This window comes from Rhinolophus hipposideros (genome assembly GCF_964194185.1).
Source record: "Rhinolophus hipposideros genome assembly, chromosome: 12".
NCBI classification, from domain to species: domain Eukaryota; kingdom Metazoa; phylum Chordata; class Mammalia; order Chiroptera; family Rhinolophidae; genus Rhinolophus; species Rhinolophus hipposideros.
Window position 1 is genome coordinate 56,083,315 of NC_138058.1, and position 15,911 is coordinate 56,099,225.

The 15,911-nt window shown below is 35.0% G+C and overlaps 1 protein-coding gene across 1 annotated transcript in view; it reads left to right on the plus strand.

Moving 5' to 3' along the window:
- MEMO1 (mediator of cell motility 1) overlaps positions 1 to 15,911 on the plus strand; it is a 98,612-nt gene that overhangs the window by 40,917 nt on the left and 41,784 nt on the right. Inside the window, 2 exon segments of the mRNA XM_081068372.1 lie at positions 8,080 to 8,148; positions 15,147 to 15,259. Coding sequence (XP_080924498.1) covers positions 8,080 to 8,148; positions 15,147 to 15,259 — 182 coding nt within the window.

The window sequence follows — 15,911 nt, forward strand, 5'->3', positions numbered from 1 at the left end:
AGGATTTGACTTTGACCATGTTAATGCTGAGATGCCTATTAGATATCCAAGTGGAGATTTCAAATCGGCAGCTAGTTACATAAATCTTGTAGTATAGGGAAGAAGGGTCAGGTTGTGTTGGTGGATATATCACACTTAAAGTCTAAACAGGCTATAGATGCCTAGGGAGTAAAATAAAGGTAGAGAAGAGGTTCAGGGACGCCAGCTTTATTTAGAGGTCAGGATGAAGATGACCATTTATAAAGGATATAGTGAAGGGAGGACCAGTGAGCAAGGAGGAAAACTAAGAGAGGGTGGTGTCCCTGGGAGGCAAAAGGATGAAAAACACGTCAGGGAGGAGAAACTGATCGGCTGTGTCAAATTCGGCTGATTGCTCAAATAAGGACTGAGACTTGATAATTGGATTTTGCAATGTGGAGATTGCTGATTACCTTGATGAGAACAATTTCTTTGGAGTGGTGGGGATGAAAGCACAATTGGTGTCGTTTAAGAAAGAATCTGAAAGGGAAATAAATGGAGATAGTGAGTATAGATAGTAAGTGTTTGATGAATTTTTCTGTAAATGAAGGAAATATAACAGTGGGAACATGGTGTCAGGAGAGAATTTTTATTCAAAGTGGGAGGTATTCAAGTACTCTAATGTTGAGGAACTGTTCCAGTAGGAAAAGAAAATTTTATGCAGTGATAAGAGGGGAAGTTTATATAAGTGAGATATGTCGTTGATTGGGTGAGAAACAATGGACCACTTTATAGTAACTCACGAGATAGGTTGTATTGTCTTTCCCATTACTTTGCTGGTATTTGACTATTATGGTATGCTACCTTCCTAGTTAAAACTTGTTCTAAATGTGGGAGCTGAGCTGAATCAACACATAATTAAGTTGAAGTTAGTTATTCATGAAAAAGTAGCTAGACTTGTTTCCTTCTTGTAGTAAGTTTAAAATTGAAATCATTGGCAATGGTCTGGGAAATGCAATGCTTGAGCTCAAGTTAGAAATATATTGATTTGTAAAAGATTTCCAAGTTACCTTAAGTTTTAAAATGGATATTTGAAAATAGTTTTGGCTTTGGTGTGCATGTTTCTGCTATATAGTGACTTTGTAGTTAGATTTATGCATATATAGGCAATTTGCATTTTGTTAACATACGGAAACTTTAAGTGTAGTCATTTATCTTATTATGTGGTTTCCAAAAGTAATTATTTTCCTTTCCAGAGTTAGTTTTTGTTTTATTTTTTAGGTAGAAAAGCAACAACAAATATTTTATTGCTACAGAGGCACAAAAGGATCTTTGTAAGAATATGCTTATATAGCAATTAGAAAACTAAAATTTTAAGATTTCTAATTTTCAAATAAAGTCTATCAAAAACATACTTTAAATTTTTTAAATTCTAGCTCTCTGGGACCAGCTTTTCATAGATTTTGCCTTGATAAGCATAATTCATATAAGGAATGCCTTACCCAAACAAACTCAGAAGCTAGATACACACTTTTGAAAGTACTTAAACAGGTTACTCATTTTTTATATTGATGTAGATTAAATAGAATGATGTCATTAAAGAATAAATATTGATCCATAAACCAACTGTTGGTCAATCTTAATGAATTCTAACCTACGTGATACATAGGCAGGCACATTTGGAAGATTCAAAAGAATTTAATTTGATTAAAAAATATCCTTTGTTTGAATTTATCGCTGCCTTACTTATCTTGAGGCACAGGAGACAGTATGTGGCCCAGGGATATATATTGAAATGATCTCATGAAGTAGGAGTTCCAAAGCCTTCCTACCATGACTGCCAGACACCTTGATGCCAAAATTGTTGTTTGTGTTGCAGTATGCAGGAATATCTCAGCAACCCTTAGAATGGAGCTATACAGCTATGCATCACTTCACAGACCTCTTGTTGAATATCAAAATATAATCAGAGAATTGGGAGGGGCTTATTTACATAAGACAATTATTTTTTTACTAGAAAGCAGATACTATGAATATTGAAGCCCCTGTCATACATATTTAAAATAGAGGTTGATTGTTAGTAATTAACCTAGTAAGAGTAGTATGGGATAAAGGGTACTTTTACTTTTCATTTTGTACCCTTCTTTATTGTTTGACTTTTTTACTGTGTGCATGTATTACTTTTAATATTAAAACTAATTTAACTAAAAGCTAAGAAACTTTTATACAGAAGACGTGTGTGTGTGTGTGTGTGTGTGTGTAGTGAAGCATACCTGTAGAGCTCTCCCAGTGTATAGCACGAGACAATGAATCTTCATAAATTATATAGTTCTTCAGTCACTGGAGATGGACAACTTATTTTTTTCTCATCCTTGTTTATGTCAGCAGTAGGTTACTCATGGCAATATCTTAAATCCCATATATCCTAGCGGTAAAAAAATGTAGGTATGCAACATTGTGGTTGGTTTATTCTTGTCTGACTTGAATGACTTTAATAACTTTCCTTAGGTCACAGTGTTGTTAACTTAATATTTGTGAGATTCCGTTTTGTAAAAATAAAACATTCTGAATAATGACTATCTAACCTGGATATTAAAAAAAATATAATCATCAGCTAATATTTTTTTTGAAGCTGGAATTTTGAGGGCCATTGAGCAGTGCCTATGAAAGAAAAGAATAAAAAGCGACCTGCAGCAAAATAAAACAGAGGCAATGTGGAGGCCGCTGTTTCTACAAACTGTTTAGGGCCAGTTGTCTGTCATTCAGATTGACTCCCACATGTTCACAGGTGTTTTTAAATTTAGTTTCTAGTTTTCTGGATGAGACCTTAGCTTAAGTAGATCTCAACAGACTTTTCTTCTTCTGGAGATCTTATTTCATCTGGTCCGATCTTCTCATTTCATCTAGTCCAATCTTTTTATTTTGTATTTTTGCTGGTATTAAGTAGAACTAGGAGTGTGAGAACCTGACTTTGTTGAATCCAAGTAAGCATTCTTTTATTCTTTTCTATATCCCCTTTGATGAAAAGATTCTTATAGAATGTGTGGTAGACTCTTGGCAGTCACAGTTTAAACTATTCACCTATAACTTTGAACGTCTCAGAATAAAGGAGTGAAAGTCCATGTCATGTAGTAATTGGTAATTTTCCTGACTTAGGAAATTAAATCACACCACACTGCAAGGTTGCTGTGTGGGAGGGAAACTGCCACTTAAGCAGTAAATAATCATGGACAATGGCCTTGCATCCTCTTGTGGTTAAAGCTCTGTGGGGGGCACAGAGATTCTGGAGGGTTAGGAGCTGTACTGATGGAAAGGGTCTGCTGTGTAGGAGTAAAGGGAGAAGCAAAAGTACTTCCTGTTAAAAGAAAGTTTTTAGAGGCATAATTTAGCCTAATGACAAATTATACGTACTAAAGTTTAATTTTGTATTTGCTTTCATGAGAAGTTACGTTGGGAACCAGAGTGACCTGGAAGAGCCAGCAGGGATGACTTTGTGTTAAGGATTTTAATAGCTTTAAAAAAACTGACTGGGGCATACTTTTACAATGCATATTCAAATATCTGTAGAGCTCAAATTTTCATGGGTCTCCTGGCCATTAGCACAAAAGAAAAAACCTTAGATGTTCCCTTGGTGAAGCTTCCTTTATTAGGAGTGATGCCTTAATGAAATCTTGTTTCCACATACGTGTAGAATCATAGGTTTTATTAGCAAGAGAAGGGTGTGGGAACTGAGGATCAGTGGTGAGATTTAATGATTATTACTTGGGCTTTCTTCCTTACCATATATCTAGGCCAGGAAAAGGGAAGAATTAGAAATTCTTTTTGAAAATGATCGTGGTCCTTTTCGTGAATTAGAGTTCCTCATGATGGAGGTTCAGAGGGATGGTATACTTGATTCTTTTTTAATTCTTTGCAGTGTGTTCTCTCTAATTTAAGACTCATCCTCTCTTTTTGCAACTATTTTGTCTTTATTTCAAGCAGACTTAAGTCTTCAACTTCAAAAAGACTGAAACCATGAAATCTGAGTTCTATTATTAGGTTGGTACAAAAGTAATTGTGGTTTTTGCAATTATTTTTAACCTTTTAAACAGCAATTACTTTTGCACCAACCTAATATAAAATATATTACCTCAACCATTTTTTCAAAACTGTCTTCCTTTCCTGTTATCTTATAGGATATATGATTCTGTAAGTACTCCTCCAGGTTCTAGGCTTGTTGCTTTTCCTACTCTATGGAATTCTTCCTTTCTTCCTTCAAATATGTTAAGATCCCTTTGGTGGTTAAGAAGAGGTTCTGGCGCTCTGTTGCCTGACTCTAAGTCCTGGGGTCGCTACTTAGTATATATGTGACCTTGAGCAAGTTTCTTAACCTTTCTGCTTTAGTTTCTTCACCTACATTTTTCACCTACAAAATGAGGAAATAATAATTCCTATCTCATAGGGATGGTGTGAAGATTGAGTAAATGCTTTGAGTTACATAGAGGAGTGCCTGACACATAGTAAGCACTCAGTAAAAGTGAATTATTACCATTATCACAGCTCACTCCTCCTCATCCTCTTATGCCTACTTGGTCACTAAGATGTATTAGTTTTTCTTTTTAGACCTTAGAATATTCATTTTTCATTTCCCACTGCTACTGACACCATTCTCGACCATGATGTTGCTACCTCATGCCCCAATTTCCAAGAGAGCTTCACATAACACCTCCTGTTGCTAGTGTGTCCATTCTGCTCACAGTCGTCAGTACTAGAGTAGTAACAGTTCTAGATTGCCACTCCCTTGCTCAAGAGGGTACGACAGTTTTTCGGTAACTTGTGTTATCAAGCCCAGACTCCTGTCTGACTCTCTTGTTCCACTCAGGCCAGCCACATATTTTCTCGTCTATATCATACACTTGGACATTTGTTCATGTTCTTTCTTCAGCCTTTATGCCCTTCCTTCGTGCCCTTGCCCTGCTACTCTTATTATTTCTATCCTTCCCATACTTCAAGAATCCAACGCCTTTAAGAGGCCTTTTTAACTTTTAAGAACTGAGGTTGGGTAGGAACAGGATTGGTAAAAATGGGAGAGACTCAGACTAGAAAGACAGTTTGACTTAAAGATATGGACTGGGGTTCAAGACCTTCAAATTCAGGAATGGGATATAGGAACTAAAGTCTGAAAACCGAGTCTTAAGGTGGAAGAACCAGTTTAAGGTATAAGGATGGGAAGGGGAGGGATGGAAAATGAGTGACAACTGAGAGCAAAGCACTGTTGAAAATCTGAGATGTCAGAGACAGAGAAGGGCATCCAGATAAATCAGATGGTTTTTAAGGTCCACGTGACCAGGCAAGATAGCATATTTCTGAATTGATGAGGGGCAGTCAGTAATGTTAAGGTCAGGAACAGGTGTTAGGAGTCTGAGGCAGTCAGCACTGGAGTCTTGGGCGCTAGAAGATTGGGGACAGAACCAGATAAAATAGAGCCCCTGGTTAGGCTCGAGTATCAAGATCAGTACAGGATGACAGCAGAGTTCTATGTGCTGAGCCGTAGAACAACTTACATTTCCTTCTGGCTAAAGTTAGAAGTATGTTGTGAGAACATTTCTCTATGGGGCAGCTTGATAGGCTCCCTTGGGTAAGAGTAACTCCACTTAATCCAACCAATAAAGCCCTCAGTGATTTCAGTGTGCTTAGTGTATATCCCATATTACTTAATTCCTAATTCAGCACCCTACTATCTTGTGTTGCTGCGATTGACTTAGGTGAATCTCTTTTTCTCCCTTCATATCTTAAGCTAGTTCAGCTGAGGACCATTTTAAAAACAGAGCTTTATTGTGGTATGGTTAACATACAGCTGCATATATGTAAAGTGTACAATTTGATAAGTTTGAACTATGTATACACCCGTGACACCATCCCCATAATTAAGGTAATGATCATATTCATCATCCTCAAAAATTTCCTTGTGCCCTTTTGTAATTTTCCTTCCACACCCACTGATATACTTTCTGTCACTATAGATTAGTTTTTATTTTCTAGAATTATTTAATGGAATCATACAGTATGGACTTTTATTTTTTTGGGGGGGTCTGGCTTTTTGCCCTCAGCATATTTCTTTATTGATTTTTACCTTTTTTTTTTTTAGCATTATTAATTTGAGTGTGTCAATAGTTCATTTCTTTCTATTGATGATGAATATTCCATCGTATGGATGGACCACAATTTGGTTTTTTATTCACTTTTGAGAGTCATTTATGTTCCAGTTTGGTTTATTACAGATAAATTGAACATACTACAGAGGGATTGAACATTTGTGCACAAATCCTTGTGTGGACATAATGCTGTCTTTTTTTTTCTTTTTCTTTTTTCTTTTTTTAGGTGTGGAGTAGCTTGGGTCACATGACAACAGTATGTTTAACTTTTTAAGAAATTGCCAAACTCTTTTCCAAAGTAGTTGTACTGTTTTACATTTCCATCAGTGTATATTGAGTTTCAGTTCTACATCTTTGCCACATTTGGTATGCCCACTGTTTTTAATTTTAGCTATTCTAGTGGATGTTTAATGGTAGATCATTTTAGTTTTAATTTGCCTCTTTCCTTAATGACTAAATGATGTCGAGCAATCTTTCATACGCTTATTTGCGATCCCAGTATATTCTTTGATGAAGTTATCTGTTCACCTCTTTTCCTATTTAAACTTTGTTTTAGTTGTGGTGAAATGCACATAACATAAAATTTACCATCTTAACTATTTTTAACCTTTTACATAAACAGTTCAGTACAGTTTAAATACATTCACATTGTTAGGTAACCAATCTTTATAACTTTTTGTCTTGCAAAAATGGTTGCCCATTTTTTTTTAAGTATTGGGTTGTTTGTTTTGACATTTTTAACATATTCAGATATAAATCCTTTATCAGATATATGCTTTACAAATATTTTCTCCAAGTCTGTGTTTTGTTTTTAATTTACTGTGCATCTTGAAATTAGCCATGGAGGGGAATGATTTATTCCACAGTAATTGGCAAATGGCTACAAATCAGAGCTTTGTTTTTTGTTGATTTTTCTGTACTTAGGGAAATAATGGGGAAAGATGAATAATGCAAATAATACTTAAAATTACGTTGTGTCTGTAGCCTTTATATTGTGAATAGCACAAAAAAGTGAGGAAGGAAATACTCTTTCTAGTAATGAAAACTATTATCTAAACAGCAAAGAAGTCATTCACAGTCGTTGTTGAATGAATGATGTCTTCATTGTTTTACTCCTGTCAGTTACAGCCTTCACTTGGCTATGGATGAGTTCCGCTAGAATCAGTGAAAACATTCTGTGACAGTCAGTTGGCTATGTGGAATTTACAGTAGAGTATTGTGTATTTTTTTTATTATTTGTAAATTGTGTTACATATTTTAATTCAGTAAAATTTATAATAAATTATGTACAGGTGTATAGCATACATTTTTATTCTGCAGAGCCAATTGTTAACCATTACCAACATACCACTGGCTACATACTAATAAGTAAGCACCAAGGGAAATGTTTCTAGACTCATATAACTTGAATGAGTCAAGAAAAAAAAAAGAGTTCCAGAAACAGTCATTCTATAATTCTGTAGATGATAATCTAATACTGAGACCACAGGATGAAAGAGATAAGTTGTGGAGAGAGAAAAATAAAAGACATGATACACAGAGGCCAAGTCAATTATCTTATTCCTAAAGACACAGAGGGTAGTGAGTCCTTCTCTGTAGGGTATTAGTTCTGGCCTGATTTGACTTGCTCTTCGTCTTACCATTGTTATGTAATAGTTTGCTAATGGTGTTGAAAAGGAATGTTAAAAACTCATATAGTGTTAGCATTACATCAGCAACTTCAAGTAAGCCTTGGGTATCTCCAAATCTAATTTGTTTTCAGACCAAAAAAATTATAAAATACTTTTTAAATTTTAAAATTGGAACACAGAACAATCATGTTTCCTATTATTGTCTAGAAGTTGAATCTTTAGTTACATTGTTTTTAATCTATTCACTCAATTCTGTAGTTTACCATAGTTATTATATTTCTTTCAAAAGTTTTTCCCCCCAGAATATCTTGATTTTGAATCTGATGATTAAGTTTAAAAAATATTTTGTTTTGTAGCCATGCAGGATATACGTACTGTGGGTCTTGTGCTGCTCATGCTTACAAACAAGTGGATCCATCTATTACGTAAGTAACATAGTCAGAGACCATTTTGTTTATGGGAGAAGAAGGTTGGGAATTATATCGTAATTGCTTTGTCACTGAAGTAATTTGTTTTGTGTACTATTGTTAATATGTACTCTATTTCATTAGGAATTTGACTTTTTATAAATTTGATTATACTTTATATAGGTTGTGGAAAATGTTAATACTAGTTTTTATTGTCTGAACATTTAGTTTTTACCTCTCCTTTAGTTGGTAAAATGTTTAGTTCTGGAAATGTTAGAAGGTTAATGTGATATTGTGACTTACAAGAAATATATTTTGGTCACTTAAGTGATTCCCCTAACCCTTGGAATTTCCTAAGTGTTGAATGTGACAAAGGTGTCTCTTGTTATAGAGCGGTGTAATGAGGTGGTTTCTGGACCCCACCTAAGGATGGGGGCTTGTTGTCAGGAGAACCAACCATGTGATTAGAGGGTTGCAACTTTAAGTCCCATTCCTGACCTCTGGGGAGTGGGGAGGGTCTGGAGGTTGAATCAGTCACCAGTGTCCAATGGTTTAATTAGTCACGACTAATGAAACCTCCACAAAAGACCCAAAAGGACAGGGTTCAGAGCGCTTCTGGGTTGGTGAACACATGGAGATTTGAGGGAGACTGGCACCTTGGAGAGGGCATGGAAGTTCCATATCCTTTCCCCATACCTTGCCCTATGCATCTCTTCCACCTGGTTGTTCCTGAGATATCCTTTTATAACAAATCAGTGATCTTAGAAGTAAAATGTTTCTCTGAATTCTGTGAGCTGCTGTAGCAAATTAATCGAAACCACGGAGAGGGTCATTGCAATCTCTGATTTATAGCCAGTCAGTCAGAAGTATAACTAACAACTTGGACTTGTGACTGAAGTCTGAATTAAAGTCCACGGAAGGGGTCGTTGGAATCTCCAACCTGTAGCTGGGCAGTCAGAAGCACAAGTGACTACCTGGGCTTCCGATTAGCATCTGAGGGTGGGGATGGGGGGCAGTCTTATAGAACTGAACCATAACCTCTGGAATCAGATGCTATCTCCAGGTAGATAGTGTCAGAATTGAGTTGAATTCTTGGACATCCTGGTGGTGTTACAGAATGGCTTGTTGGAGGTATGGAGAATACTCCACACCCCACGTTGAAATTGGGTACAGAAGCACTAACAGTTAAATATTTTGGATTTTAAATTTTTCTGTGAAAACCTGGAGATGAGCCTTTTTAAAGAAAAAATGCAAAGCCCTTTGTATTTTAACCATTTTGTAATTTAAAATTCTTTATTGTACTTGTTAAGTTGTGGTTAATGAAAGAAGAATAATTTATCATTGACAGGGTAAGGTACCTGAATTATTTTAGAATCTGACAGTATATTACATATGGTGTTTAAAGCATATAAGCTTTTAATAATTCAATGACAGCTCTGAAATTAGCTTAAAAAATCTTTCTGGCAAAGTGAAACTGCGTAGTATGCTACTGTCTAAAATGATAAACTTGTGAATTTTCAAAAGCTTAGTATGCTACTCTCTAAAATAAGAAATGTGTGAACCTTCAAAAGCTTCTGCTGGGAATAACTTAGCAATATTGGGAATAGCCTCCCAAATTACTTAATTTTCTTACCAGCATTTTTATTTAAATAGTTAATTCACTACATGTGACCCAGTATCAGGGTCCAGTCAGTATTGCCAGTTGTACACACACTGTATGAATAGATAAAATTGATCATCTTAATTCTGTCCTATGTTGCTTGATAAAGGTTAGACTTGTACTAATAGAGATGAAGGATAATCACTCAAAAGAAGTAGCTCATAGCAGCCGTGAATTTAAAAAGAAAATCTCACCCACAACTCTTTTTTTGTTTTTATGTAGTGTGCTCTGCACATTGTATCATACTTCTGTTGAAAATTATTTTTAGTGAATTTTAAATAATAAATTAAATGATAATGTTGTCAGACTGATGAGATTTTGGTTAGCCTTGCCTCATTTATGAAGTTTTGAGGGACATCTTTAACAAATATTTCTTGATACATATTTAATATACAATTTTAACTAAATTATTTCTTGAATAAGAGTAAGTAGAAATTAAATTGGAAAGATTTTCAGAAGCTTCCTTCATTTGACCCTGGGCCTGTAAACCAGCTATTACATAATCAAAGTTAGTTTACATAACAGCTTTTTCTAAACTTTTTTTCTATTTGGCAGAATTTTTATTGATGTTATGGGCTGGAAGGGTACCCCTGAATTAAATTTGGACTTGGAATACATGGAGAGATATGGAGCCAGTATTGGTAGAAGTGTAAAGTATTTGTTAAGTTTAAGTTGATGGAAAGTGAGACTGGAAGGAAAAAGAAAAAGAATAAAAAAGAAAGAGAGCCAAGGACTAAGAAAATGGTAAAGGAGATCAGTAAAAAGGGAGACAAATGATGGATGTGATATAATCAGCTTATTTTCATAACTAATATATAATAATTGATTTCTGAATAAATAAATTTGAAGGTCTAAGTGTTATAATAATTCACAGTCATAGTTGTATTCTTTTGAAAGTGGCCCTCCCTGAGATTTGCAGTCTCCAGAGTCTTTTGAGAAAACACAAATCCTTTTGGGAACCGTGAGAAGTACAGAGAAAACATAAGTCCAAGAGAGAAGGTTAAATTCTATACCACTAGCTTCTGTTCTTCCCCTCCACACTAATCCATTGTCTGCATGTCAACTAGGATCATCTTTTGTACTATGCGATCTTGCACTTCGAAGGGATCTTTTACTTTTGCGTGATTTTTGTAACATCCTACATGGAACATTTGGAAAATAACTTGTGCATTGATTTAGGTAGATCTTTCAAATGTTGACATTTATCATACAATGTCAAAAAATCATATTTGTTAATATCACTACCAATTTCATTAGAAAAATCTTTCATTATTGGGAAGCTATCAGTTTCACAGTGATAGGAATTTTGCAAAAGTCTAATTTTCACTTAAAAGCTTCAATGTTTTCTTTGAAATGGCAGGCTCATTTTGTTCATCTTAGAACATTTCTCCCGAATACCTAAATTTGTCTGCAGTCATTTTTTGAAGTAAAAATTTCATTCCATGAAAAAAAATTCTAGTGTAACTCACAACTCACAATCACACTAATGCTTTTCCTTGAGATACAGCATCTGTATGTAACAGAAATGCTTTATGCATTTTTTTTGCTTTATGCATTTAAAACCACAAATTGAATGCATTTTGTTATACAGAATATTTTTATGAAACTGTACTCAAAGTTCAAGATTTAATGAAATTAGGTGACACTGGCCTTTAGGAAAAAACTTGGTGTGGGTGAAGGTGAAGAACACATGACTTCTGGTACACTTTGGTTCCATTACCTTGATCGCAGTTCTCATGTGCCAGCGGTTTGCCCAAGTCTCACTTTTGTGCCATAAGTGCAAATGTCATCATGGTGAAAAAGGCACATACCTTCTTTGTATAATTATGAAAATACTGTTAATTGTGGACTCCGTGAAGGGGCCTTGAGGAACCCACAGTTCATACTCGGAGAACTGCTGTGATGCAAGGTGCTTGGGTTTAGACTGTGGATAAGGTGTTGAGGAAGGCATTTCTGAGGAAATGATTTTTAAGCCATGCGAAAGGAACAATAGCACATGGGAAAGCTTTGAAGTGGGCAGAGTTATACCGTGGCATTAAGGAACTTGCAAGGAGACTAGTGTACAGAAAGTGCTGTGATGAGGGGAAGAGTAATACAAGAAGGGGCTAGTTCCTTTGAGACTTTAGAACCCATTTTAAGGAGTTTGGATTTTATGCTCTGATCATGAAGAGCCAGTGAAAGACTTGGAGCAGGGGAACAATGAGATCTAACTTATGTTTCAGGAATAGCACTCTGGCTGTTAAAGGCAATTTTTAAATGATACATTTAGTTAAGTCCTTTTCCATATTTGTAGTTGCAAAGTCTTTTCCTATTACTACAACTTTAATGAAAAACTGGAACTCAGGATGTGCTTAGACAGTAACTTGATTCATATCTTTCAGAAAGTCTTGCAGGGCAGAAAAAGAGAGCAAAAGGAATCTTATTTGGGGCCACATGGTATTTTGTTCTTTAGTTAAAAAATATCTCCATTTGCTATGGAACACCTTTAAAAAATTACTTGTGTTCCATTATTTAGAATAAGTAGTTGAATATTTATGAGCACAGACACTCGGGTAGCTTATGTATTGGGTGCACAGACGACATTCATAATAGTAAGTAACTCCACAAATGCGGTATCACATGTGAACTGCATTTATTCCTGAGAGAATGCCTACTGCTTTTCCCTCATTTTTTCATATGAAAGGTTTCTTTTACATACATGCTTGGCAACTGTGATGATACGCTAATATTTAAAAATCACTTCTTTAAAGACAAAGCACCGTGCAATTATTTCAGAAATAAATTGAAAGTGGCATTGTGTCCAATGCTTATATTACTTATTTCTCTCCAAAATGTTTCCATGGCTTTTCTGTGGCATTTATAGACATAGTAGTGTATCAAAAAGAAAAAAAAAATGTGTTATCTTGTATTTAAACTATTAATTTTCTTTTTTGTTAGCATACAGCTGACAAAGAGACCTATTTTGTGATTACAACTGATTTAATATGCACTCTTTTCCCCTTCTCTTCAATGATACCTAGCTTTTTTGGTTTGTTCTTGGGTACGTCACTTTTAAGGATTTTATATTGATGGGAGACCTAAGCCTCTTTTTTTCTTATTATCTCTCTTAACCAAATGTGTAACTTCACTATGTTGCCTCTGGGTGAGTTTCTGCCAAACTAGAAAGAATCTGTTGGGCAGAGAGTTGGATAATTTAGATTGGAGGAAGCTCTTTTCCCCAGCATTCTTCATCTTTTCAGCTAGGTTGGGTCTGACAAAAATGCAACCAAGGTAAATAGATATTGAAGGACGCAGTTAGGCCTTCCAAGCTGACCTTGGGTCTTTAGTTCTTGAGTGTAGTGCTCGTCTTTTGGCCACTGTGAAAGAACCTTGTTACACTTGCCATGAAATGTATCTATAGCTTGAGTTTAGATTGATATTTTAAAAGTCATTTCATATTTTAATTATCCTGGATTTCCCAGGAGTATTCTGATTTTAAATATTCCATCCTTTTTTCTTTTCACAGAAAATTATTCCTCAAACATAGAAATGCCTTTTTTTCATACTTGATTCTTGATTCATATAAATACGTGTCCTTAGGCAAGTCACTTAAACACTCAGAGTTACCATTATCTATGTCCCACATTAGACTTTAATTTTAAAAATTGTGATCTTTATGTGCTTTAAAGATAGGAGAACGTAGTGGTATCTCTTTTGTTCCTTTAGGAATCTATAGATTTGTTTTTTTCTTTCTGAAATGGTTAACTAGAGTTGATCATAAAGGTGATGACAAGAATTGAGTATTAGCAGGAATGAGGGGAGCAGGAAAAGATATGTTTCTGACTAGAAATGGCCTGTGGATGAAAGTCTTCTATGTTTGCTATGTGTGATGTCTTGAGGGGGTTTTGGGACTCTAAGCTTTTTACTTGTCCACATCTTTCTTATTCCCAATCTCCCTCCAAATAGCAAGTAATAGGTTAATTTCTTAGCCATAATAGAATTTTATCAAAATGAATATATTGCTAAAGTACACATTCCCTGGTCTGCAAGTTTTTGATGTGAAAGGATTAATTCGCTGATGTCTCAGTCTTTGTCCATTAGTTGAACAATGACTGGTACTTAATTTTTTAGGTATATAGCCCATCATATATTTCCTTTTTTCTTAGAATTTTTTTTTTTGGATCTGTAAGAGAGAGAGTGAGTGAGTGAGTGAGTGTGTGTGTGTGTGTGTGTGTGTGTAAATTTCATTCATATGAAACTGGGAGAACAGAGAAAATGGATAGTTTTGGAATTTAAATTGTACGGATATTTGAGATAAAATGAAATTTTACTCTTGATGTCACGATAAAAGGATTGTAAAGATTTAAGCTCAGTTTAGCCCAGTCCTTCTCTTTAGCCTACAGTGCAAATAACACATAATCAAGTTTCTTTGTTTTTGAGAACGGCTTCTACTTGATTGGGAACAGAGAAAGCTTATTACACAGAATTCTTCTCAACAAGATGCCTTTTTTCTCTGCTATGGAAGAAATGTGGAAATAGCTTTATCAGAATGCTTCTTTGTAATGATATTTTGTATAGATTTTTAGAATTTATACTATTATGTATTTTTATTAAAGTTGTGGTAAACCTTAGAAGGCGGGTTTCGAACAGTTAGAATTTTGAGATTTTATTTAATAGCTGAAATGTTTAAAGTTCAATATTATAGCTATTGAAAACCTGTAAACTGGCCATTGTGATTACAGAGATGATTTTAAGCATAGCAGGATGGTTTACTGTAGATAATCAGTAACTGATATTTCAGTGTTGAATGTGGTTGTTTTAAAGGCCTTTCAACAAAAAGACAGAGATAAGGAAATGAACTTAATTAGCTGAGGAGCAAATCTTTAGTAGGTATATTAGTTTACTACTGCTGCCATAAGAAAATAACATGATCTAGGTGGCTGAAACAACAGAAATTTGTTTTCTCACAGTTCTGGAGATGTTAAGGTACTGGCAGGGTTGGTTTCTCCTGAGGCCTCTTTCCTTGGCATTCAGATGGGTGTTCTCTTGTTGCCTCTTCATGTGGTCACCTCTCTGTGTATGTGCTCCCTGGTGTGTCTTCTTCTTGTAAGGACACCAGTCATATCGGATTCAGGCCTTACCCTAATGGCCTCATTTTAATTTAATCACCTCTTTAAAGACCTTATCTACTATTACATTTCTGAGGAACTATGAATTTGAAAAGAACACAATTTAGGACATAATAGTAGGCAATGAAATCAATCAAGGAAAACAGTACTACATGTAATTTTTAGAAGTTACTTATTTTTCTTCCTTTTATTTAATAAGGTTTGTGTAGACGTGCAATTGTTCTGTGTTTTTGTTGTATATCTCCTAGCCGGAGAATTTTCATCCTTGGGCCTTCTCATCATGTGCCCCTCTCTCGGTGTGCACTTTCCAGTGTGGATATATATAGGACACCTCTGTATGACCTTCGTATTGACCAAAAGAGTAAGTATATAGAACTCTTACAGCTTTTAAACAGCTAAAGGTTTTTTAAAAAGAATTCTAAGTTAATTAAAAAATTTAAAATATGAATATCCTAAGTAATATCTCAATTTTAAAAATAAAATTTGTTGCAACTAATCTACAAAAAAATAAAAACAAAGAAAGAAAATCTTCCATATGCCCAAAAGGCAACCACAGGTTTTCTGCCAGCCACAAAAATCTGTCAGATTCACTAGTCTCCAGATTGTAGCGGTCGCATTTATATGCAGGGAAGTACCACATACTCATTGTACCGTGAGACAAGAAATTAGTACCCACAACAACTTGATGAAAGATTCTGGGCATGTTAGTCTACCTCTATGTATATTACTTTCCTCGTTGTAAATAGATAATGGTGATAATGCCATTATTTCCTCTCAAATGATTTTTATGGGAAAATGAGACTGTAGTTGTGAAACTGATGAAAGGTACTATGTGCATAAATCTTAAGTGTATTTTTTTTAAAACGACTCATTTTGATTTTTTTCCCTGTAGACTTTCAGAAATCTCATTTTTTATTTAGCTGAGTCTCATTTTATGTATTAAATGTAAAGTAAAATCTTTTGACTTTAAGCAGTATTTTTGGAGGTGTGGAGGAGCGTAATTTAAGAAATCC